General features: G+C 33.7%; 6 protein-coding genes and 2 pseudogenes across 6 annotated transcripts; 7 read left to right on the top strand and 1 right to left on the bottom strand.

Moving 5' to 3' along the window:
* Nucleotides 1-583: 583 nt before the first annotated feature.
* Nucleotides 584-1,694, top strand: LOC145589276 (uncharacterized). The gene is made up of 2 exons (XM_081645802.1): nucleotides 584-927; nucleotides 1,145-1,694. The coding sequence occupies exons 1-2, from the start codon at nucleotides 584-586 to the stop codon at nucleotides 1,692-1,694; spliced, it is 894 nt and encodes a 297-aa protein (XP_081501928.1).
* A 222-nt stretch (nucleotides 1,695-1,916) lies between these two features.
* On the top strand, nucleotides 1,917-2,321 carry LOC145589275 (uncharacterized). The gene has a single exon (XM_081645801.1). The coding sequence runs from the start codon at nucleotides 1,917-1,919 to the stop codon at nucleotides 2,319-2,321; it is 405 nt and encodes a 134-aa protein (XP_081501927.1).
* Nucleotides 2,322-2,638: 317 nt separating this feature from the next.
* LOC145588475 (pathogenesis-related protein PRB1-3 pseudogene) lies at nucleotides 2,639-3,445 on the top strand (annotated as a pseudogene).
* Nucleotides 3,446-5,289: 1,844 nt separating this feature from the next.
* LOC145588473 (pathogenesis-related protein PRB1-3-like) lies at nucleotides 5,290-5,839 on the top strand. The gene has a single exon (XM_081645122.1). It carries the CDS (start codon nucleotides 5,345-5,347, stop codon nucleotides 5,837-5,839), a length of 495 nt encoding a protein of 164 aa, XP_081501248.1. The 5' UTR covers nucleotides 5,290-5,344.
* A 2,058-nt stretch (nucleotides 5,840-7,897) lies between these two features.
* On the top strand, nucleotides 7,898-8,829 carry LOC145588472 (pathogenesis-related protein PR-1 type-like). Its single transcript, XM_081645121.1, has one exon. It carries the CDS (start codon nucleotides 7,940-7,942, stop codon nucleotides 8,429-8,431), a length of 492 nt encoding a protein of 163 aa, XP_081501247.1. The 5' UTR covers nucleotides 7,898-7,939; the 3' UTR covers nucleotides 8,432-8,829.
* Nucleotides 8,830-12,021: 3,192 nt separating this feature from the next.
* LOC145588471 (pathogenesis-related protein PRB1-3-like) lies at nucleotides 12,022-12,584 on the top strand. Its single transcript, XM_081645120.1, has one exon. It carries the CDS (start codon nucleotides 12,022-12,024, stop codon nucleotides 12,514-12,516), a length of 495 nt encoding a protein of 164 aa, XP_081501246.1. The 3' UTR covers nucleotides 12,517-12,584.
* A 2,486-nt stretch (nucleotides 12,585-15,070) lies between these two features.
* LOC145589274 (pathogenesis-related protein 1A-like) lies at nucleotides 15,071-15,597 on the top strand (annotated as a pseudogene).
* A 1,379-nt stretch (nucleotides 15,598-16,976) lies between these two features.
* LOC145588470 (pathogenesis-related protein 1A-like) lies at nucleotides 16,977-22,630 on the bottom strand. Its single transcript, XM_081645118.1, has 2 exons — nucleotides 22,212-22,630; nucleotides 16,977-17,076 (listed from the first exon to the last, which is right to left on the bottom strand). Exons 1-2 carry the CDS (start codon nucleotides 22,628-22,630, stop codon nucleotides 16,977-16,979), a joined length of 519 nt encoding a protein of 172 aa, XP_081501244.1.
* Nucleotides 22,631-24,538: the final 1,908 nt, after the last annotated feature.

Raw genomic sequence — 24,538 nt, 5'->3', positions numbered from 1 at the left:
CCAGGACGCAACTGCAATGGAGATTTGCTTACTTGCTTTGAATGTGGGGGGGTTGGTCACAAGAAATTTGAGTGCCCAAAGAAGCAGAACGACAATAATCAGGCTCAGAATGGGCATGGTAACAACAATGGCAATAATGGAGGTGGTTATTGGAGGAACTCAAACTACAACAACTGCTTCAACAATAATTCTTAAGGCCAGAATGGCAATGCTCAAGGAGGGAATGGCCAAAACAACAACAATGGCAGAGGAAGTAACAACAATGGCAATGGTAAGACCAGTAATGGAAGAATCTATGTCATGAACCAGAGCGAAATTGACTCTAATGCCAACGTTATGACGGGTACTTTTCTTGTGAACTCAAAACCTGCTTATATACTTTTTGATTCTGGGGCATCTCATTCTTTTGTAGCCACTTCTTTTGTAAATAAACATGCTTTAAAACCTTCATCTTTGTGTCAAACCAATATAACAATTCCTTCAGGGGAGGTAGTTCCTTGTAGATCCATATACCAAGACATTCCAGTTAACATTGCTGGAACTAAGTTGCTTGCAAACCTTATTCAGTTTGACTTAATAGAATATGGAAAAAGCTGAATGGATAGAAGGAGAAATTAATGTCAAGGGCCGCAAAAGAGGTGTTGGTAAAATCAGTCATTCAGGCTATCCCCACATATCTCATGGGGGTTTACAAAATTCCCAAGTTCGTGATCGAGGAAATAAAATTGATGGTGGCAAAATTCTGGTGGGGGCACACGGAACTTCGCCGCAAGGTTCATTGGCTAAGTTGGGATCGTCTTTGCCACCCAAAATGTGTGGGTGGGCTTGGATTCAGGGACATGGCTGTCTTCAACGACGCCTTGCTTGGAAAATAAGCATGGCGTCTAATATCAGCCCTGGACTCCTTATTCGGCCGAGTAATGAAGGGTAAATACTACCCATATTGTGATTTCTTGGAGGCCTCGTTGGGATTAAATGGTAGCTACTCTTGGAGTAGCATTTGGGGTGCCAAGGCTCTTGTGAAAGGGCTCATTTGGAGGGTAGGAAATGGATGCGACTACGATATTTAATCGGATCCTTGGGTTGCGGATGACCAAGGAAAATTTATTCTTTCCCCGAGAACTGATGGCCTCGCTTGGGTTAGTGATCTCATCGACGCTGAGCAAAAAGAGTGGAATTATGACATTATTGATGCAAACTTTAATGCTCGAGACTCTGCTTGTATCATGCAAATTCCAGTGAGCATTCGTGAACCTAAAGATCAACTGACCTGGGCTTTCTCAAACGATGGCACCTACTCTGTCAAAACGGCCTATCTTCTAGGTAAGTCGTGTAATCTTGAGCTTTTTCATGAGGCGTGGGTGCTAATCTGGGGACTTGATACAATCCCGAAAGTTAAGCAATTTCTATGGCGAGCCTGCACTAAATCGCTTCCTACCCGTGAGTTGTTACACTACAGACACATGGCTGAAACTGATGCTTGCCCCTGGTGCTGCACAACCGGTGAGACAATGGCACATGCTTTCTTCCTTTGCAATACTGTGAGAGACTTATGGAGGGAACTAGACTGTGAAAGCTTGGTTCCCACTGATCTAAACGAAGACTATAAGGATATGCTTGTGCGTTGGCAGAAACTTGATTCTAAAAAGTGCTTGATAGGTGCAGCATTATTGTGGTACATTTGGAGTAGGTGAAATGATAAAGTCTTCAACGCAAAAGAGTGCCTCACTTGGTTACCAAAAACAGAGTGTGTCGGCTTATTGAGGATTGTAACAAATATTGCTCCAAGATTTATGGTGTGGCGAGAGCAAGAAAGGGAAAGAGCCCGAAGGTATGGAGTGCCCCCCCCATCAGATTTTGTAAAGATAAACTGCGATGCTTCGCTGCGTGATGAGGGGTAGGTTAGTGTTGGAGCCATGGCTAGAAATGACAAGGGAGAAGTATTATTTGTGGTAACTAGACGAACTCGGGGCTGCTGGCCTCCAGTGATTGCAGAAGGCAAGGCTATCCTCTTTGGCTTGAAGCTAGCACCACAGTATGGGATGAAACATGTGATTATTGAGTCAGATAGCCAAGTACTTATAAATCGCCTTTCAAAAGCTGTGACTTACTTCTCCAATCTTGATTTAGTGTTAGATGATATTATGTTCTTTAGCAAATTCTTCGAGTTTGTATCTTGGTCTCACATTCGTAGGGATGGGAACTCTGTCGCCCATTTCCTAGCTAGGATAGTACCCTTTGGCTTTGAGCAAATATGGGAGAATCATTGTTCCCAAGAAGTTGCTCCGTATGTATTAATGGACAATTTGTCCAACACTTGATTAACGGTACTTCTAGCTTTCTTTCAAGAAAAAAAAAAATTAGAGGGATTAGCAGTAGAATGGCATACTTAGAACCGTCAATAACCATAATAATGAAATTAAAAAAAAAAAAAAAAACACTTAGAAATAATCACACAAATTTTGAACGCAAGAACTAGTTGGATGATTTCGTATTTTCCTGGTGCTATCCTATCTAACTTAGGCTTTGAATTTTCTACATCTAACTTTCAACACTTAGCTAAGAATATTCAAGAACTCCCTCCTATATAATCTCCCATCTCATGGACATAAAATCCATCCCAAAAATTTATTACACATCTCTTTGTAACATTAGTAACAATCCAAACATAAAATAAAATGGATTCACTCAAAAACCAAGCAACCTTTTCATGCTTTGTCATAGCAATCCTAGCCTTTGCACAATTATGTTACGCGCAAAATTCACCACAAGACTATGTCGATGCCCACAATGCTGCTAGGGCTGCCGTGGGTGTTGGTAACATACAATGGGATGACCAAGTCGCGGCCTACGCCCAACAATATGCCAACCAACGAATTAATGATTGTGCTTTGCAGCATTCTGGAGGACCTTACGGAGAGAATATCGTTGCTGGTCCGGGTGATGCTAGTGGCACCGATGCAGTAAAAATTTGGGTTGACGAGAAGGCTAACTATGATTATAATTCAAATACTTGTGCTCCTAATAAGATGTGTGGACATTATACTCAAGTGGTTTGGCGTGACTCCGTTCGTCTTGGATGTGCTCGGGTTCAATGTAACGGTGGTGGGATCTTCATCACTTGCAACTATGATCCTCGAGGAAATATTATTGGCCAAAAACCTTACTAGACTTTATGATCGTTCTTGTTAAACCATGTAATAATACTTCATCTATGTTACTTTGCTTACTACGACATTTACTACTCCCTCCGTTCTTAAATGTTTTTTACGTTTCCATTTAGGGTGTTCCTTTTTATGACCAAAATATTATCTTTCCTATTTTGGTCATAAATTTTGGACAAAATTACCCTTATTTTACAATTTTTTTACTCAAAAGTCCTTACTTTTCCATGTGCTATTGTATTTTTTGTACTATTTTAATAGTTTTTCAACACTTATTATTACTTTCTCTCTCCTCTCTCCTCTAATTTCTTCACCCCACATGCTCAACATTGTATTTTTCAATAAAATTGTACTTTCAATCATTGAAATATTCCAATATACCTCAACTTTACACAATTTTTTAATAACCGCGCATAATTCCAAACGTAAAAAACATTAGGGAATGGAGGGAGTAGTATTTAATTTTGTATGAGATATCAATAATCTTGTATACTATGTAATACAGAATGATCAAATATAATAAGAATGAACCTCTTTATGCATTTTTTAGTACCTTATGGAAATAAAAGTTGCGTATTTTATATATTTAGAAGTGGAAAGAATTATTAGATGACCATATCTATACCAGTATACCTCTATCATTAAAATACGGAGTTTTTTTTTTTTTTTTTTTTTTTTTTTTTTTGGAAAGTATATAGTTCAAATAATTTAAGCTCGCTAAAGCTTTTAGTAATATTCTCTACTCCATACTTAATAATGTATGTGGAATAAATCTTATAAACACCTATGTTGGCCATGTAAGGTTTGTTCTTTGGGATGAACAAATAAATAAATTGTAATTTATTTACAAATTACAGTTTATAAATTCATGCATCACTTTGTATGAGAGTAACGTTTATATAGAGCCCTGCTTAAATTCAAAATATTTAAGAATAATAAATAATAATTAAAAAAAAACCTACATACATTATTTAACAATATTTGTGAGTATTATTTCTCAAAAAAAAAAAAAAAAAATTTAAAAAAATAAAATAAAATTGAGTATTATGGTTATTGCGAGTAGAAATGAAACCCCTAACTTCAGTTAAGCTCATGAGAGGTCAGGGATGGAGAGTGCGTGATATACTATAGATGTAAAAATACGATCAAGCTTAAGTTAGATACTTACATCGAACTACCACACCTCACAAAATTAGAAGAACTCAAACTACTATACACTAGATTAAATCAAGATACGAGTATAATCAAATTAGAATACCTTATTCTAGGAGAAGAGAACAATATATAAATTCTTTATTAAAATTATTATGGAATTAATTTCACAATATTCTATTATCTTAATTTCAGACGAAAGGAGTAATTGGAAGTAAAATAATGCACATCCATTTGAGTAGGCATATATATGCTCATGCATAACTATCATATAACGGTTATACTATACGAGAGATTGTTATATACTCTCGGGTGTACCGTACACCCAACTAATTCAAGATTAGTTTTTGCTATCAAAACGAGAACAAATTACTTATGGGTGAACGATACACCCGAATGTATATAACAATTTCCAATACAACATCATAGCCTCTTTTTGAGAAAAGTAGTGTTCTTATAGCAGCAGCCTTATCTATTTCAATCCCGCTGATAATTTCATTTTGGCACAAATTTTACATTAATTGTGTACTATTCTGCTATTCAACGGGGATAATCATCAATTATATCGTTTTTCTATCTTAATGTGGCCATAATATGAACGGGGATAAACATTAATTGTGTACTATTCAACGGGGATAAACATCATCTTAAGATGTGGCCATAATATGTATTAGGATCACTTCAATTCCCTTATCACACAAAACTTAGCCACAAGAAATACTTTTTTCTATCCTCAAAAAAAAAAAAAAAAAAAAAAAAAAAAAAAAAAAAAAAAAAAGAAAGAAAGAAAGAAATACTTTTCTAGACTAAACGGTTTGAATTATCATCCAAAATAAGTTAGAAGTCTAGAAAGTTTGCATATTTTCTAGATACCAGCCTAACTTTGGCTCTATATTCAATAGAAATTTCAAAAGAATCCCACTATAAAATCCCCTAATTCTTTCACATAAAATTCATCCAAGTAATAATAATAATAACCACTTTCATTTGTTACATTGAAAAATTACCAAAAAAAATAAAAATAAAAAATGAATATGCCCAAAAACCTAGCAATATTTTTATGCTTTATCATAGTAACCCTAGCAATTGGCCAAATATGCCATGCACAAAATTCACCACAAGATTATGTTAATGCCCACAATGCAGCTAGGGCTGCAGTGGGTGTTGGAAACATACAATGGGATGACCAAGTGGCGGCGTACGCCCAACAATACGCCAACCAAAGAATGGCTGATTGTGCTTTGCAACATTCCGGTGGGAAATATGGAGAAAATATTGCCGAAGGTGGCGGTGACTTCACCGGCACAGATGCAGTAAAACTGTGGGTGAATGAGAAGGCTGATTACGACTATAACACCAATACTTGTGCTTCTGGTAAGGTTTGTGGACATTATACTCAAGTGGTTTGGCGTAACTCGATTCGTCTTGGTTGTGCTAGGGTTCAATGTAAAAATAATGGATGGTATTTTGTTACTTGCAACTATGATCCACCGGGCAATTTTGCAGGCCAGAAACCTTACTAGAGTTTTTACTAAAGCTTGATGTGTATCAAATATAGAATAATGTATGTATTTCAGCTCACTAGAGCATTGATGATACTCAATAAGAAGCTATACATGCTGAATTAATCAATATATGTAACGTTTTTACGTAAGGTTTGTTGATTAAATAGAAACAATTAAATAAAATAATAGTAACATTCTTGATTAAGAGTCAAAGTGTTAAAAAAAACGAAGGAAGTATATGTTCTTGGATTTGTACGTGCTGATGACCTAGGTTGATGTACCATCTCAACTTTTGTCAGCATTAACCATAAAATGTAACCAAATGAAAAATATTTAATGACTTAGTACTAAAATGTGTACAGTTACTTCTAATAGAATCCATAGATTCAATAACAATTTTTACTAATTGAATCGATCAAAGATTTCAAATATACATTATAGTATATTACTGAATCAAATAGAAACTCAACAATATATAAATCTATTAATTTCGGGCTAAAGGAGTACTAATATCAGAAAATAAGGAATGTATACGATAGCATTCAAAATTTCACCCATTCAATAATTCATGAACCAATTAGTGAAAAGAAGGCATTGCCCTTGAAATAGTATATGCATAGCGTCAGCACACAACGTTTATTTGTTTTTGTGACTTGTATAAATTAATTTGAGAAGTACTTGTTATTCTTATTGCATTTTCCATATCCTTTTCATTATCTCACAATTTACATTTGGGAAGAAGCTTTTATTAACTGTACTAATATTTACTACGTAACTCGTAGAAAACTATACACAAATTAGTATCCCTTAAACTAATTAATTAGCCTACGTTTGCAATCGTGTACAACACGTCTTGTACGTTATTGCTAGCAACAATAAAATTATCTACCATCATTTTTACTCCAATAAGATGGCATAGTAGTACTCTCTACTCCAAATACATATACGATGTAACAAATTACATTTATGACGGTGAATTTGAAAGGGTTTGTAGGGGGATGATCATAATGTATGCCCTCAAGAAAGCTACAAGGGTGAATGATAATATAGATGATATTTGATCTCGGATATTGAATTTCTCACGACTTCGACTAAGCAAGTTGATCATCCACAAAAAATACGAGGAAGACCCAGGCAATCAGCCTGATTGATGAATTTTCGTCAATCAGTTGCTTTTGTAGGCCCCCTTACCAAATAAATTAATTTTATATTATTGTTTGGTTTTGAAGACGTTAGACTTACTAACGTCTGTTTTGGTTTACAGATTTCTTTTATTTTTATTTTTTAAAGCATCTTCTCCCATCTTCCACCAGCAACACCGCCATAGTCACCATCACAGGGACCACCATCCAAAACCCATCACAGCCACCATAGCCACCACCATCTTTACGCCTTCCGCCGAACAAACCCATGAAGCCTTCCTGTTCGTCCTATTCTTCAGTTCCCGTCGTCCTCCTATTCTTCCCGTCATCCTCTTCTTCTTCCCCAACAATGACCGCTTCGCGGCGAAACTAAAAGACACCCTACTTGAATTGAGTGTAAATTAGGGCCACATCAACCCTTTAGGGGAAGTCATCATTTGCGGCGACATTTTGAACCACCATAAGTGGTGGTGCCATGGAGGAAGAAGTAGTTTCTGGGTTTGGGTTTCAGATTAGGGTTTCAAATTGGGGAAAGTGATGAAGTTATGTAACTGATTCCTCATGATAGAAGGTAACGGCATTGAATATCAACGTTTGCACAAGCTGACCAAACTACCCTTACTAATATGAGTGAAAAGATGAAAATTACCCCTGATTTGCACAATATGTAAATCAGCCTGATTCACTTATATATCCTCAAAAAATACTATTCTTGACGACTTAAGTGGCTAAATGGCGTGGATAAGATTATAAGTTTGGAATACTTGGAATTTTATAAATTAATTGTTTGTACATTTTGTTGATGCTTGTCATTCTTAAACTTTGAATATTCTACCTTGGAAAATAATGCCGCCACCGTTACAAAGAAATTTATGCATCTCTTCCCTATAAAAACCCCATAAAACCATGCACTACTCATCAAAAATAACTTATATACATCAACTCTTTGTTATAAGTTAAGTAACAACCCTAAAAAATGTTGTCCAAAAACCTAATATTTGCTTGCTTCATTTTTGCAACCCTAGCCCTCACCCATACGTGCCATGCACAAAATTCACCACAAGACTATGTTAACGCCCACAACGCGGCTAGGGCCGCAGTGGGCGTTGGAAACATACAATGGGATAATCAAGTGGCGCAATACGCCCAACAATATGCCAACCAAAGGAAAGGTGATTGTGCTTTGCGACACTCCGGCAGTAAACAGTATGGGGAGAATATTGCAACCGGTAGTGGTGCTTTTCTGACTGGCACAGCCGCGGTAAAGCTGTGGGTGGATGAGAAAGCCAATTATAACTATAATTCCAATACTTGTGCTCCTAATAAGGTGTGTGGACATTATACTCAAGTGGTTTGGCGTAACTCGGTTCGTCTTGGTTGTGCTAGGGTTCAATGTAACAATGGAGGTTATTTCGTTACTTGTAACTATGATCCTCCAGGCAATTGGGTTGGCCAGAAACCTTACTAAATGTTTTGATAAAATTAACGACTAATTCTCAATAAAATGAGAACAACCTTGGAATAATAATAATAATAATAATATATGATCAATATGATATGTATCTCTTTTAAACCTTTCGTTTAACTTCGTGTTGTTATAATAAAGAGTGAATTGGAATAAGCTCACTAGATCTTTTTTTAGTGAAATTCACTTGATTTTATATATGTGGTACTCCATATTATTATGTATGTAAGGTTTGTTAAGAGAGATACAAATGAATAAATGAATGTATACTTTATTATTTTAATTACATTGCATGCTGTATACGCCTTGCAATCATTTGCGTATGTATGGTAATTGCATATTTTCACAAATATAATAATTATGATTCCGGTTTCAAAAGATTTTGGAATCGATTCTCATTATCCTCCCTTGTGACTCTCTATAAACAAAAATAAAAATCCTCTAAAAGTTTTTACCAAATAGCTAGAAATATTTATAAATCCAAGAAATATAAATTGATCGACTATAAGTCCATAATTCGTCTCTTTTTTGATCTGATACTCAATAGATTAGTTAATGTATGTACGTATTTCAGCTCACTAGAATACTGATGATGATACTCAAAATAAGAAGCGATGCGAATTAATCTATGTCTTAAAGCTAATTTGATTTTTGGGATTTATTTTATGTGAAGATTAATTAAAAGAATAGCTAATGTGAATTAATTATGTCGTTAATAACACCAATCCATGCGTGCCGTGATTTGTTCTAAATGTATAGCAAAAACCCTTTTTGTTTTGTACTGCAGTTGGAAAAATGCAACCAATATATTGATATTTTCAACCAAATTAATAAGTCTAGCTAGCTCGACCATTAATTATAATTCGTGGCTACTTAGCTACTGTTAGTTGTACGAACTTTGTCGAAAGGTACTTCCCCCATTCTAAAGTAATTGTTATATTTTGACTTTTAAACTATATATTAGTATCTCTTTTAATCATATTTTGCAAATCTTACATATATTAAGGGAAATCTTGTTTAATTTGTCTTGATATACTACTCTTACAATATCAACTTGTTATCAAGATTTTGTTAATAAATGATTAAAGATATTGATAATTAGTGGTCTTATATATATGAATGTATTGACAAGCATGGACTCCTGCATATGTATGTAACGATTATACGTAGTATATTTTAAACACTAGAAGGGAACTATGTAATTTCGCATAGTAACAAAATTGAAACGGCCAACCATTTCCTAGCTTCTTTCTTGGGTGATGATTTTTTTTTTTTTTTTTGAAACCTTGTTGGGTGATAATTTGATATAATGTAAAAAGTTAGTAATAGTTTGATTCAGTTTATTAAGCATATGTAAAAATAAAAATAAAAATAAAAATAAAAATATGATAATGATGCCTTCTTGACTAGCCTGTTGAGCTATTGAAAGGGCCTTAAGGAAGTCATGCATGCATCTAGAAAACGTGTAACTTGGGGAAAGAATATATATTCGTAACCCTTTTTCTATTTGTAACTATCTTATATTGTAAGGGGGCAAATATTGTAATTAAGTAGCCGCATCATTTAGTTATTTTACCACGACAAATGAATTTTAAAAAAAAAAAAAAAAAAAAAAAAAAAAAAAAAAAAAAAAATTAAAAAGAATTGATGTAACAAGTAAACAATTTATTCAAAGGTTTGAATTCCATTTTGTAGTTATCATACTTGGTAGTTTTCAATTAACTCAAAGTAAATGTTTATAAGTCCATATCGCTTCGCAAGTCTAATAACCATTGCAATTGCCTCTTGACTGCCAAGTTCTTATTGGAAGGTTATGCAAAGGCTCAATTTTTCTCACCGACCTTGATAATATTCTTGATGATGTTCTTGCCTCTTGTAGCTTTTTTAATTCTTGCTCTTGGAGTTATGTAAAACGGGATGGGACTAGTGTAGCCCATCATTTAGCCTGTATAGTGCCTTTTGGTGTTGAACAGGTGTGGGAGAACCGTAGTCCTTGTGAGGTCTCCCCGTATGTTTTGATGGACAATTTATTAATATTAAGCACACCATCCGTTTTCTTAAAAAAGAAAAAAAAAAAAGTAAATGTTTATAATTTATTTTATTGATCAAATAATTTTACGCTAGTTGAATTTAAATTTGACAAATCTATCTTAATTAATGAGACTATAGAGAGGTGGGGGTAAACGTGGATTAAATGACTATGGGATGAAGTTTTCAACCAGTCAAACACCTTCAAGTAGAAAATGTATTCTTAGTTCTTACTCGCATTATTTTTTTTATCCAATCTAATGGTTCTAAAACGTCTATAGTCCATATTTTCCCAAAGATATGTGGTCAACACACTCATCAGCAAGTTTTCAATATCATACGTTTCAAAGGAAAGCCTTGCAAATCAACAGTTTTGGGTCATAATTACATAATTATAACAAACGACTTCTTTTATTGTTTCTATTTACTTAGAAAACACAAATTTGACACTCACTGTAATGAAAAATAAACATAGCCCTTAGCTCTTGGGGCGGGGTATGTACTACAGTATAAGAAACTACAGAGTTAAAAAGAAAATATTAAAGATAGATTAATATTAATTATACAGATCGATTTGCGCATGATATTATCATGAATTTTCATCTTTATTCCATTATAAAAAAAAAGTATAGTAAATGCATATATGTAACCCTTAATTAGGTTTCAATACCTACCCTTAAAAATACATAACTTGTAACGAAAGTTTCATTTTTCTATGTAATGCTTGTTCATTAAATTTCATCAAAGATAAATAAATTTTAATTACTACTCTATACCACTTATTCACGACATTCCCTGTTCAAAGTCAAAGCTCATAAAAATCAACTATATATACCTATTCCTCCTTTCTCTAATAAACTGAAGGTTTTTATAATTAGCATTTGTAAATGTGTATATATGTGGAGTACTGTCCTTAAATCCTTATTAACGTATGATTTCTACTAATTACATACTGTATAACAAAGAAAAATAGTTAATTAATTTAATCTATGAGTCAGAAATTGAAGTATTTGTTTAATTATTTCCGTGATTTTCATTTAATTTGCATTGTCTCCTTGAATTGATCATTCCCTAGACTCCATACATAGTGCATACCTTATAATTGAAGCATCCATGCAATACCTTAAGTACAAATTAAGCATGAAATTGACTGCAAGTGGTTTATCTATCAAAAGTGCCAAATAATGAAGCAACATATAAAATAGTATAGAGTATGTAGTAAATTTGGACATTTTCCATATTTACGTATTGATTTGCGGTGCATTTGTGCGTAACTTTATCTTATTTTATATGCTTATCTATATTTGATAAATTTAGTTCAAGTTGGTTCATTGGATTTGATGCATTGGATCAATCTTATCAACTAATTTACCGAATTGAGGAGTACAATATAGGTAAAGGGTTAAATAAACAAGTGTTTGACCATCAACTTATCTACGCCAATTTACCTTTTTCAAGCTATAAAAACCTTACATTACATTCATAGTTTTCACAAACATCTCATCAATAAATCTTGATTTTAATTATTTGATAAATACAAGTATTCTTTAACAGCGAGCTCAAAAATGAATTTTCCAAAAACCTTTGCATATGTTACATGCTTCATAGTTGTAACCCTAGCCCTTGCTCAAAAATGCCGTGCACAAAATTTACCACAAGACTATGTCAATTCCCACAATACTGCTAGGACCGCGGTGGGTGTTGTGAACATACAGTGGAATACCACATTGGCTACCTTTGCCCAAAATTATGCCAACCAAAGGATTGCCGATTGTGCTATGCAACACTCGGGTGGACCTTATGGAGAAAACATCGCGGCAGGTAGTAGTGCATCCTTGACTGGCACGGCTGCAGTACAACTATGGGTTAATGAGAAGGTCAATTATGACTATTACTCCAATACTTGTGCTCCTAACAAGGTTTGTGGACATTATACTCAAGTTGTTTGGAGTAATTCGGTTCAACTTGGATGTGCTAGGGTTCAATGTTATAGCGGCTGGTATTTTGTTACTTGTAACTATTATCCTCGAGGTAATTACGTTGGCCAGAAGCCTTACTAAACTTACCATGGAGCTTGTTAAATTCTACCAATAGGTGAGATTTATCTCACTAGAGTATGTGGTATCAAGCTATTATTAATTAGCTCACTAGAGCATTATATATGTAACGCTTGTTGAAAAAGAAAATTAACTAAATAAGCATACTTGATATACATGTACTAGCTACATGGATTGATCATCAACTCATATATGCTGAATTTATTACTGTTGTAAGAACCTGATTTATCATTAATCAATTTTAATTAATATGTTTGCCTCCTCTTTTATTTTTTTAATTTTTTTAATATGTCCTCTCGCTCGAGTGCATATATGTAAGTTCTTTCTTAAAGCAATTATTGAGACAAATCATACATGTCCTCATATGATTATCTTTATTACGAGCTTATATATTGAAATAATATAATATATTTATTTGACAAAAAGTACTTATAAAGAAATACAAAAAACAAAGATTACCAACAAACTACACTACGCAAAAACACCAAAGAGACACTTACAAGAAGACTTTAATTTATTCAAGTCAAGCAAGTTTGAGTACTTGAAGTCTTTACTAGGCCCGCAATCACGCTTTACTAGGCCCGCAATCACGCTTTGTACCGTCCAAACCCATCGTAAAAGATCAATTATGACAGGATTGATTCTAAACATGAAGAATTTCTTAGATGCAATGGACTACAAAAAAATAGCCCATTAACGAAGGGAATTTTTAACACTTGGAGCATATAAGTATGGTAATAAGTATACATGATACAAGTATATAATACATGGATCAATTAAATATTGATTGGTTGGAATTGAACAATGTTACTATTAATTCTTCAAAAAAAAAAAAAATGGAGTACTATTAATTACGAATACTATTATTATTCGACATAGTTGTACTTACTTTAACCCAAAAGAATCATGTCGATGACAAATACAAGTTCAATAGTTCAAACAGCTTTATCAATTATCACAAGTGCATCATGCATTATCATTTTAAAAAAAAAAAAAAAAAAAAAAAATCCTGTGCATTATCATCTCTGAAAATTTCAACACAATTCTATAGGTCATAAATGGAAATATGATTTAAAAAAGAAAAAAAAAAAAAAAAAAGGTGACCATATATGATTGTTCGTTACTTTAATCATAGGAGTGGCCTTAACTAAATTATCGGATATTGGCCATAATAAAGACCATTTTTAATCAGTCTTTCGATTTGTTTAGCAAATTGGTCACTTAACTAAAATAGTATCTTGCCTAAAAAAAAAAGTTAAAATAGTCACAAGTATAGGGGACAATATATAATCCAACTACTACTAGAAATTAATTTATATAATGATAGTGGAAGCCGAGCTAGTATGATATTACACACAAGTATTAGGAAATATATATATATATAAACTCGGGTACAAGGTGCACCCTACCTTATCCTTGCCATTCATTGATTCTTTGTCTTGTAATTTAAAGCTTACCTGTATGAGTTCTTGCAAACAGTTCATTGATTCTGGAAAATGAAATGATGTGGAAAATAATCAACAACTTTTTTCACATACTTAATATACAATTTTAAACTTTATTAATAAACATAATTTTCGAATGTTCAATTATACAATGCAATCACTTGATATTTTGTACGTGCCTGATTGTTGAATCCAACTCTATTAAAGGGGTGTCTATGTTAAAGATGTATCTTCAACTAACATCCCCCATTTATGAAATTCCAATTAAATTGGAAAGCTTCTCTATGGCCTACCAAAGAACTACTAAAAAAGACTCCAAGTTGATCAGCAAACGACTGAAAAATATCTGGATATATAATATATGCGTGTTTGTATGTATCATCCAGTAAAGGAGCCCGAGGGTATTTTGTGTTTCACTAAGCATTTTCTTACTCATTGTAAAATCTTAATATGAGTAAAAATAAAAATATCAAATGAACAAATTAAAAATCACACTTGTGAAAACTTATTGTATTGTCAAAGACTAATTAAACATTATAATAAGTATTTTAACCATGCAAAATTTATTATACCATAAATCCCAAGCAACTCTATTTTTATGAAAATAAATGGACAAAAAAATCATTGAATTTCAACGTCGTATATAGTTTGTTGATTTGGTGTAGTTTGTGGATTTGGTGTGGTTATTAATGTTGCATGTAAGGGATACTTGTATGTAATAGAAGTAAAAAAATTATAGGTTTTACATGATGATTTGCTGCGTATATTATAGAACTGATACATCTACTAAAAAAAAAAAAAAAAAACTACTTAGATCGATCGATCCATCATAATCAACAATTTAGAGCGGCTAGGGGCGGCTGCAATCAAGTTAATCAGTCATACTAAAATTAGAATCTCTCACGGATATATACTCGCACTATAATATTATTTCTCGTGTAACTTACATGATGCCGACTAACCATATTGCCATAATATTTTATCTATTGATGCTAACCTTGCAAAGAAACTTAACTACTACTTATTCAATCTCTCTATAAAATCTAAGTCATCTTAAGCAAATTTTCATCAGTTTCATTTTCTTTTGAGGCAAAAATAAAACCTCTAATAATATGAAATTGAATTCACTCAAAAACCTTGCATCATTTTCATGTTTTATTTTTTTAACCCTAGCCCTTGCCAATATTTGTCATGCGCAAAATTCACCACAAGACTATGTTAATGCCCACAACGCAGCTAGGGCCGCGGTGGGCGCTGGTAATATACAGTGGGATGACCAATTGGCCGCCTATGCCGAACAATATGCCAACGAATTGAAAGGAGAGGTGATTGCGCTATGCGCCATTCTAGAGGGCCCTATGGGGAGAATCTAGCCGTTGGTAGCGGGCCTTTCATGACCGGCACAGCTGCGGTAAAGATGTGGGTGGATGAGAAGGTTAGTTATGACTATAATTCCAACAGTTGTGCTACTGGTAGGGTATGTGAGCATTACACTCAAGTGGTTTGGCGTAACTCGGTTCGTCTTGGATGTGCTAGGGTTCAATGTAACTATGGTTGGTTTTTTGTTACTTGTAACTATGATCCACCGGGCAATTGGCCTGGCCAGAGACCTTACTTAACATCCGATCAAACTTTGTAAATTAATCGCGGTCATGTGATTAATCAAGGATTCAATAATAATATAAGATACATATGGAAGATTGAATTGGGAGAATAATGTATGTACGTGATGATTAGTATTTGTCTTTGTAATAATAATCCTAGTTATGTCAGTTGCTTTGCTAATACTATGGTCAAAATGAGTGGGTTTGGTTACGCTTCTGCTCATGTAAGAAAAAATGTAACAATTGTACAATATGAATAAAAATCAAAGTGCAAGTTATTGTAAATCGTAATTTAAACACTTTTTATAAATAGATGATGTTATTATTATAAGGTCATTTTGTGAGAAACTACCTAATAAAGCCTAAATTTTGTGAGAAATTACCTAATAAAAAAAATGTTGTAAGAAACTACCTAATAAAAGATAAAATATTGTAATATACTATCTTTGACCGAAATTCCACCGTTGACTTAATTTTAGGATGTTGGTCCACTTTAGAACACCCCCAGAACCACCACGAGGGGTTTTTTTTTGCAAGGTAGTAAGGTTATTTTTTGGGATGATTGGAGGATATTCCGAGTTAGTGAGGGTAGATTATTAGTGATTCGAGATGGTGGTTTTTAGGGTTAGAGGTGGTGGTTTTGTGGTTGAAAGGTGGTTTAGATGTGATGGAGACGTTTTCAAGCAAGTTATGTTAGTTTTGGGAATGAAAACAGCGGTTTTGGGAGTGTTTTGAGGTCGATCAATGGTGAAAATTCGGTATAGGTAGTATTTTACAACATTTGACCTTTTATTAGGTTGTTTTTTATAACATTTTACCTTTATTATGTAGTTTATTACAATGTTTCAAAAATAAGGTAGTTTATCACAACATTTTTTTTATTAGGTAGTTTCTCACAAAATATGGATTTTATTAGGTAATTTTTGACAAAAAACCCTTATTATAATTATGATTTATCGCTGCTTAGCACCTTTTTGTATTCACAAATAAGCTCAATCGTCTTTATAGATTAAATAAGTACCAAAATGAAAATTATTGCTTAATAAAGAAATTTCAGCAAATTAATTAGTTATAGGTACCTAGAATTGAATTTTTTTTTTTATATATATAAAAAAAGTGAGGCCAAATTGCATTATTGTAATTTTGTATGACATGGTTAACTATTCATAATAACAAGAGTGTATTATGATTATTAAATAATAGGGACAATTTTGTTATGACTTCACAAATATTATAGCTACCCAACAGTAGTTATTTAATGGATATTGACGTACAATTATATTATATATCTAATTAAGACACTACTTAAATTAAACAAACATTATTGACTCCATCCACTAATTAGCTGATGATGTCTTATTAATTAATAGAAATCAAAGCAATAAGATGTTCCGATCCATATATATATTTTTTACTAGTAAGGACGTTCTCCAACAACGTTACCAGGAGGATCATAGTTACAAGTAACGAACGCCCCACCATTTTCGCAATCAACTCGAGCATGTTGAGGCATGCTTACAGCATGCTCTTTGTAACAGAATTTGGTTAGATTTTCTGATTTATTTAATTAGCTAGAATTTCCAGCTCAGCAAAGTTTGTTACATTCTCTAACAGAATGTTGTATATATAGCCTGTATTCTCCCATTTCTTCTTTAACTTAATGAAAAATAATCTTACAAAATCTCTCTGATATTTTTCTCTGAATTTTCTTCTCTGTTCTTCTTCTGTTTCTTCTAGAATTTTCTGGAAAATCTGATCAAGAATTTCAGATTTTCACATGGTATCAGAGCAATCAGGTGCTCGTTTCTGCTGATTTCTTCTTCATTTTACCTTGATTCTTCATTTTTCTGAAGCTATAATGGCTGCTTCTGATGATTCTGGAGTTAATTCTACAAATTCTGGTATGAATTTCAACGATCCTTACTATCTAGCTAATGGAGATCATCCAGGTATGCAGCTTGGAACTCATGTTCTTACTGGAGCAAACTTCATTAATTGGAGTAGAACTGTTAAGATGGCATTAATTGCTAGAAATAAACTTGGATTTGTTGATGGAAGTATACCTATGCCTGCTACTGATAGTACATATTACCAGAAATGGTTAAGAAATGATTACATGATAATGAGTTGGTTGTTGAATTCAATGGATAAGAGTTTATCTGAGAGTTTCTTATTTGTTAATTCTTCTGCTCAATTGTGGAATGAATTGAAGGAGAGATTTGGTCACTCGAATTTACCCCAGTTGTTTGAATTACATAGAAATTTGACTCATATTCAGCAAAATGATGCTTCTATTGCTGAATATTTTGGTCATTTGAAGAGAATTTGGGATCAATTACAGATTCTTGAAGGTTTTCCTGATTGTAGTTGTGGTGCTATGAAGAGTTGTTCATGTGGAATTCTTAAGAAACTCTATGAAAATGATCAGCGTCAAAAGCTGATGCAATTACTTTGTGGTTTGAACAAATCTTTTGATGTTGTTAAGACAAATTTGTTGAGTAGTGATTCTGTGCCATCTGTTAACAAAGCTTATCATACTTTACAACAAATTGAGCAGCAGCAGAAACTTAATGGCATGACTACTGTGTCTAATGTTGAGATGAATGCTTTTAATGCTAATAGAGTTTCTGCTTCGAGGTTTAATTCTCAGAATACTCAGCAACAGTTTAATGCTAAGAGAGATCTCAAGAAGATGAGGTATGACTTACAGTGTGATCATTGTAAGAGAAAAGGTCATTCGATTGATCAGTGTTTTAAGCTGATTGGATATCCTGATTGGTGGTCTAATGTGAAAGGAAAATCAGCTATTATTTCTTCGAAAATGGCTGCTAATGTTAGTTCAGCTGGAATTCTTGGAAGTGGACCTAATGATAATGGTGTTGCTGCTGGAAGTTCAACTGCTGCTGGTTCTGGTGTTGATCCTGTTATGGTTAATAATGTCTATCAGGAGGTTCTTAAGATGATGAAGTCTCAGTATGATTATGGAGATTCTGGATTGGATAATCCTCTAGCCAGTTCAGTCAATTTTGCAGGTATTTCTCATTCAAATGGTTTTCAATTTAATAGCATGAACTGGATTATAGACACTGGTGCTTCTGATCATATGGCATGTTGCTTGGCTTTATTTGATTCTCTTAAACCATTAGGATCTTGTTTGAATGTTAAACTTCCTGATGGTTCTTTTGTGTTGGTTAAATACTCAGGCATTGTGACAATCAATTCTCAACTCACATTGTTTGATGTATTATATATACCTAGTTTTAAGCATAATTTGCTATCGGTTAGCAAGTTACTTCTCACACACAATTTGTTAGCTCATTTTGAGAAGGATTTTTGTGTCTTTCAGGACCTTGAAACTAAAGAAGTCAAGGCATCTGATTCAAGAGTTTCTAGTCTTTACAGATTAAATAAGATTGTTTGTCCTGTTTCCTTGAATAAGCATGTTGCAGATGTTGCTAACAATGCTTTTGTTTTTTCTGGTTCTAGTTCTAGCACTGAGCTTGTTCATGCTAGATTAGGGCATGCTTCTCTTAGCAAATTGAAGCATTTACCAGATATTTTTGTTGATAATAAAACACATAGTATTGATTGTGAAGCATGTGTTTTTGCCAAGCATCATAAACTGCCATTTCCAGTGTCCAGTTCATTAGCTATTAATCCTTTTGATTTGGTGCATATTGACCTCTGGGGAAAGTATAGAACACCATCTTTTACAGGTGCCACTTATTTTTTGACTATTCTGGATGATCATACTAGAACAACTTGGGCATATTTGTTACACAACAAGACTCAAGTTGGTTCTGTTATTTCTGATTTTCTTGCTTATGTGGAGACTCAATTTGGCATGAAAGTGAAGTGTATAAGGAGTGATAATGGCACTGAAATCATTCAAGATTTTTGTTCTACCTTGTTTTCTTCTAAGGGAATAGTACATCAGAAATCTATTCCTGGTAATCCTCAGCAAAATGGAAGAGTTGAAAGGAAACACAAGCATATGTTAGAAACTGCTAGAGCAATCAGATTTCATTCTGGTTTACCAATCAAGTTCTGGGGAGATTGTTTGCTATCCGCAACTCATATCATTAACCTGTTACCTAGTTCAGTCTTGAATTGGAAAACTCCTTTTGAATTACTTTTCAAAAAGGCTCCTGATTATTCACATTTGAAGATCATTGGGTGTTTGTGTTATCCTGCTCAGAAATTAGGTGATAAGTTTGCTCCAAGAGCTAAAAAATGTGTTCTGCTAGGGTATCCTTATGCTCAAAAAGGATACAAGTTATTTGATCTTGAGTCTAGAAAGGTGGTTTTGAGCAGACATGTTCATTTTGTTGAACATATCTTTCCTTTTAAAATAGCAGATACTACTCCTTCATGTTCAGGTTCTTCACATTCTTCTTTACCCTTAGTTAATCCTGCTCTAGTTCCAACTTCTTATCCTGTTCAAATATTCCCTGAGACTACTTCTACTCCTATTATTTCTCATTCTTCACATCCTTCTTCTGATTCATCAAACACAGATCTTTCTCATTTTTCTTTTCCACATCATGATATTCAAAATTCTCCAGTTATGTCTGACAATAATGCTGAAATCAGTTCTGAGAATACTGTTCTTATTCCTGATTCTGATACAGTTAGGGTTTCTACCAGACCTAGAATTTTACCTAATAAATTCAAAGATTTCATTATGCCTACTATTCCCCAGCTTACAAAATCTTCTTCCAGTTTATCAACTTCTTTTAATGTTTTTGCTGAACCAAGTTTAAGCTTTCTTCCTGAGTGTTCTCTTACAAGTCTTGCAAATATGTTGCATTCTCAACCTGAACCTACTTCTTACAAACAAGCTGTTCAATTCCCTGAATGGAGGGAAGCTATGCAGAAGGAATTGGATGCTCTTGAGTCCAATGATACTTGGGAAGTTACTGATCTTCCTCCTGGTAAGAAAGCTATTGGTTCAAAGTGGGTTTACAAGACAAAATATAGACCTGATGGGACTATAGAAAGGTGTAAAGGAAGGGTGGTTTCCAGAGGTGATAGACAGGTTCAAGGCAAGGATTTTAAGCACACTTTTAGCCCTGTTGCCAAGCTGACTACTGTCAGAACTGTGATTGCTCTTGCAGCTTTAAAGGGTTGGGATATTCAGCAGTTAGATATTAATAATGCTTTTTTACATGGCTATATTGATGAGGAGGTGTACATGACTCCACCTCAGGGATATTCTGTTCCAGTTGGGAAGGTTCTTAAGCTCAAAAGATCTTTATATGGGCTTAGACAGGCTTCTAGATGCTGGAATATTGAATTGAGCAAGTTCTTGGTTTCTCAAGGGTATTATCAGTCAAAGCAAGATTATTCCATGTTTATCAGAAGTGTTGGGGATTCCTTTACTGTTGTCATTGCTTATGTTGATGATCTTTTGGTTTCTGGCAATGACTCTGTTGAAATTGCTTCATTGAAAGACAGATTACATTCTGTTTTCACTATAAAGGATTTGGGAGCTTTGACCTATTTCCTTGGTATTGAAGTTAACAGAACTGCTGCTGGAATTCTATTGAATCAAAGGAAGTATATTTTGGATATGTTGACTGATATGCAGTTGATGGACTGTACTCCTGCTAGTTTTCCTATTCCTAAAGGTGTTAAGATGAATACTTTTGAGGGTGTTCCTTTACCAGATCCTGAAGTTTACAGGATAATTGTTGGTAAATTGTTGTACTTGAATCTTACCAGGCCTGATATTTCTTTTGTTGTACAACAGTTGAGCCAATTTTTGAGTGATCCTAGAGATGTGCATTTATCTGTTGCCAAGCATGTTCTGAAATACTTAAAAGGGACTTTGAATGTTGGTCTTTTTTATTCTGCAAATGCTGATTTAAAGTTGACATCATACAATGATGCAGATTGGGGTTCTTGTATGGATTCAGGGAGATCTTTAACAGGATATACTATTTTTCTTGGTGATTCCTTGATTTCTTGGAAGACTAAGAAGCATAAAGTTGTTTCGAAGAGTTCTACTGAAGCTGAATATCGTTCTATGAGCAAGACTGCTGATGAGATTCAATGGCTGGAAAGGTTACTTGATGAGCTTGGAGTTTGTGTTCCTACTCCTATTACTTTATTTTGTGACAATATGGCAGCTCAGCATATTGCTGAGAATCCATGTTTTCATGAACGGACCAAGCATTTGAGGTCTAAACATCAAAAACTTGATGTTCATTACATTAGAGAAAAGGTTCAAGAAGGTCTTATTTGCTGTGTTCATGTTCGTTCTGCACTTCAGTTAGCAGACATCATGACCAAGCCCCTTGGTGCTGATCAGCATCGTTTTCTATCTCTCAAGATTGGTCTGGTTTGTCAACCAGTTCCATCTTGAGGGGGGGTGTTGAGGCATGCTTACAGCATGCTCTTTGTAACAGAATTTGGTTAGATTTTCTGATTTATTTAATTAGCTAGAATTTCCAGCTCAGCAAAGTTTGTTACATTCTCTAACATAATGTTGTATATATAGCCTGTATTCTCCCATTTCTTCTTTAACTTAATGAAAAATAATCTCACAAAATCTCTCTGATATTTTTCTCTGAATTTTCTTCTCTGTTCTTCTTTTGTTTCTTCTAGAATTTTCTGGAAAATCTGATCAAGAATTTCAGATTTTCACAGAGCACAACCCAAACGAACCGAGTCTCTCCACACCACTTGAGTATAGTGTAAGCACTCACCATTTGTGCAAGAATTCGAGTCATAATCGTAGCTCGATTTCTCATCAATCCACAACTGTACCGCATCAACACCACTCAACGCACCATTAGACCCCGAACCTTCGGCTATATTTTCACCATAGTTTGAATCTGATGAGTGCACCAATTGGCAGTCTTTCCTTTGGTTGGCATATTGTTGGGCGTAGGCAGCCACGGTGTCGTTCCATGCTAATGGTCCTACACCAACCGCTGCTCGAGCGGTGTTGTGTGCGGCCACATAGTCCCTAGGAGAATTTTGTGCTTGGCAGTTGACAGGAATTAGGGTTATTAAAACTAGGGCAAATGCAATTTTAGGAAGTGAGGTTTTCATAATGAACATGTTTTTTTGCTAAGGAGAAAAGGTTAACTAGCTTATAATATGATTAGAAGATAATTAATCAATAGATGTAGGGTAATGTTTGTTTGGGATATGATTAGGAGTTTTGGTTTGGAGTTGTATATATAGATGGTAGGAAGGGAATGCCAAGTTAAAAAATAATTAAGAATGATATCATAAATGTACATAATCTAGCAATATTTTAATCGATTATTCATAAATCAGATTTTTTTTTTTTTTAAAAAAAAAAAAAAAAAAAGAAAAAGCCCGCCCATAATTTTACGTTTTTGGACATGATAAATTAGGATTGAAACACGTAAAAGGTGACTTAGAAAATCGACCAATATTATTGAAAGTGAATTTTAAAAAAAATGGTTTGACCAGCCGTTTTGACATATCTACTCAATTATGTTCGTAAGTAATAGTAATTATACTTATCATGTGACTTGACTATAGAAGAGTAGAAAACAAAGATAATATTTCATTAAGTATGATATTGGATCATTTTAGAAGAGAGATCAGTCAATGAGGAATCACATGCCTAATAGGACTATAGGATATTAATTATATATATAGTTTACACTAAAAAAAAATTACAAGAGTACATTATTGTAGCTTAAAGATGTGGCACGTCTTCTAGTTTTTTGAAATAAATTTGCACCTTTCTTTGTATGCTTATTCAATCAATAAGTAGTAAATATATTATCATAAATAATTTTATTAACCTTTCCAAATCACAGAAATTATGTTGTTGTCGTCATTGTTTAATTTGATTGGTATACCATAACGTCTAAAAGAATATAATAGTGTTTTCTTTCGTTAATACCTTTTCTTTTTTTCACTTCATTATACACCTAAGCTACGATTCAGAGATAAACTCGTCATGGTTAATCAATCAGTACTTAATTCAAGGAGCATAATTAGCAAGTGCGTGACGGAATTTTTTCGCCATGCTTACGAGTAGTGATTTAGTTAGTTATCACATTTCACAAGCTAATTTAACAAGCAAACTTACGAGGAAAAAAAAATGTTAATGTCAGTATTGATTTACCAAATTTTCATTATATTTATAATGACTATACTCAAGACTTGATTAAATCTTAGGCCTTGTTCTCATCACATTATTTTCAGTTCAGTTCAGTTCAGCTCTAATAAGTTCAGCTCCTAATATCCTTCTCTCGTAAAATATTTATTTCAATTCAGTTCAGTTCAGCTCTAATAAATTCAGTTCAGTTCACTTCAGCTCATTTCAGTCAATGAGAGCAGGCCCTACATTCGAAAATTTAGTGCATCATATGAATGAGTTAAGTTACCATTGAGTTAATTACCAGTATATAGGATTACTCAAAATTACACGTATGTGAAGCTTCATACGAAGTATAAAGTAGTATGTACTAGTATACATAAGACTTGCTAAGAGGATTTCCAAATTTTGTAGATGCATAGTCATACGAATCTTATACATGTAATAACTTTCAAGAATAGATTCAATTTGTCACAATAATTAACAAAGTAAAATTTAAGATAACTTGAAAAGGCTCCAAGACTAGACCAACAAGCTTCATACGTGAGGTGAATGTTAGGAGTCAAGTCAAGCAATCCCGTCCAATTGTGGCTCGATTATTTTTCGTAATGAGCATCCTCCATACCTTATAAATTACACCATGCAATATAGATCAATTATATAAAATCGATCAAATTTATAGATCGGACAACATTTGATTCATGTATCAGTATAAACTAATTAACAAGCAACTAATTAATGAACTATAATAGTAGTAAAGTTAGTCATTTACGTGATCTGTAGTTCATAATCACTTTTTTGCAAATTGATTCATTGTATTTGATTAAATTGACCTTTAAATCGAACATATAGTAATCAATTTTAGGAGAATGTAATTATGCTAAAAA

The sequence above is a fragment of the Chenopodium album genome, chromosome 17, assembly GCF_948465745.1.
Source record: "Chenopodium album chromosome 17, dcCheAlbu1.1, whole genome shotgun sequence".
NCBI lineage: Eukaryota > Viridiplantae > Streptophyta > Magnoliopsida > Caryophyllales > Amaranthaceae > Chenopodium > Chenopodium album.
Note: the sequence above shows the minus strand (reverse complement) of the source record. Positions and strands in the feature narration are given on the sequence as shown.

What these genes read in the sequence shown, in the direction of transcription:
- LOC145589276 (XM_081645802.1), top strand. Translation starts at nt 584, where the DNA reads ATGGAAAAAGCTGAATGGATAGAAGGAGAAATTAATGTCAAGGGCCGC. An exon ending in ATTCGGCCGAGTAATGAAGG is followed by an intron (nt 928 to 1,144) that starts GTAAATACTACC and finishes CGCTTGGGTTAG; the next exon opens with TGATCTCATCGACGCTGAGC.
- LOC145589275 (XM_081645801.1), top strand. Translation starts at nt 1,917, where the DNA reads ATGGCTAGAAATGACAAGGGAGAAGTATTATTTGTGGTAACTAGACGA.
- LOC145588473 (XM_081645122.1), top strand. Translation starts at nt 5,345, where the DNA reads ATGAATATGCCCAAAAACCTAGCAATATTTTTATGCTTTATCATAGTA.
- LOC145588472 (XM_081645121.1), top strand. Translation starts at nt 7,940, where the DNA reads ATGTTGTCCAAAAACCTAATATTTGCTTGCTTCATTTTTGCAACCCTA.
- LOC145588471 (XM_081645120.1), top strand. Translation starts at nt 12,022, where the DNA reads ATGAATTTTCCAAAAACCTTTGCATATGTTACATGCTTCATAGTTGTA.
- LOC145588470 (XM_081645118.1), bottom strand. Translation starts at nt 22,630, where the DNA reads ATGTTCATTATGAAAACCTCACTTCCTAAAATTGCATTTGCCCTAGTT. An exon ending in GTTCGTTTGGGTTGTGCTCT is followed by an intron (nt 17,077 to 22,211) that starts GTGAAAATCTGA and finishes GCATGCTGTAAG; the next exon opens with CATGCCTCAACATGCTCGAG.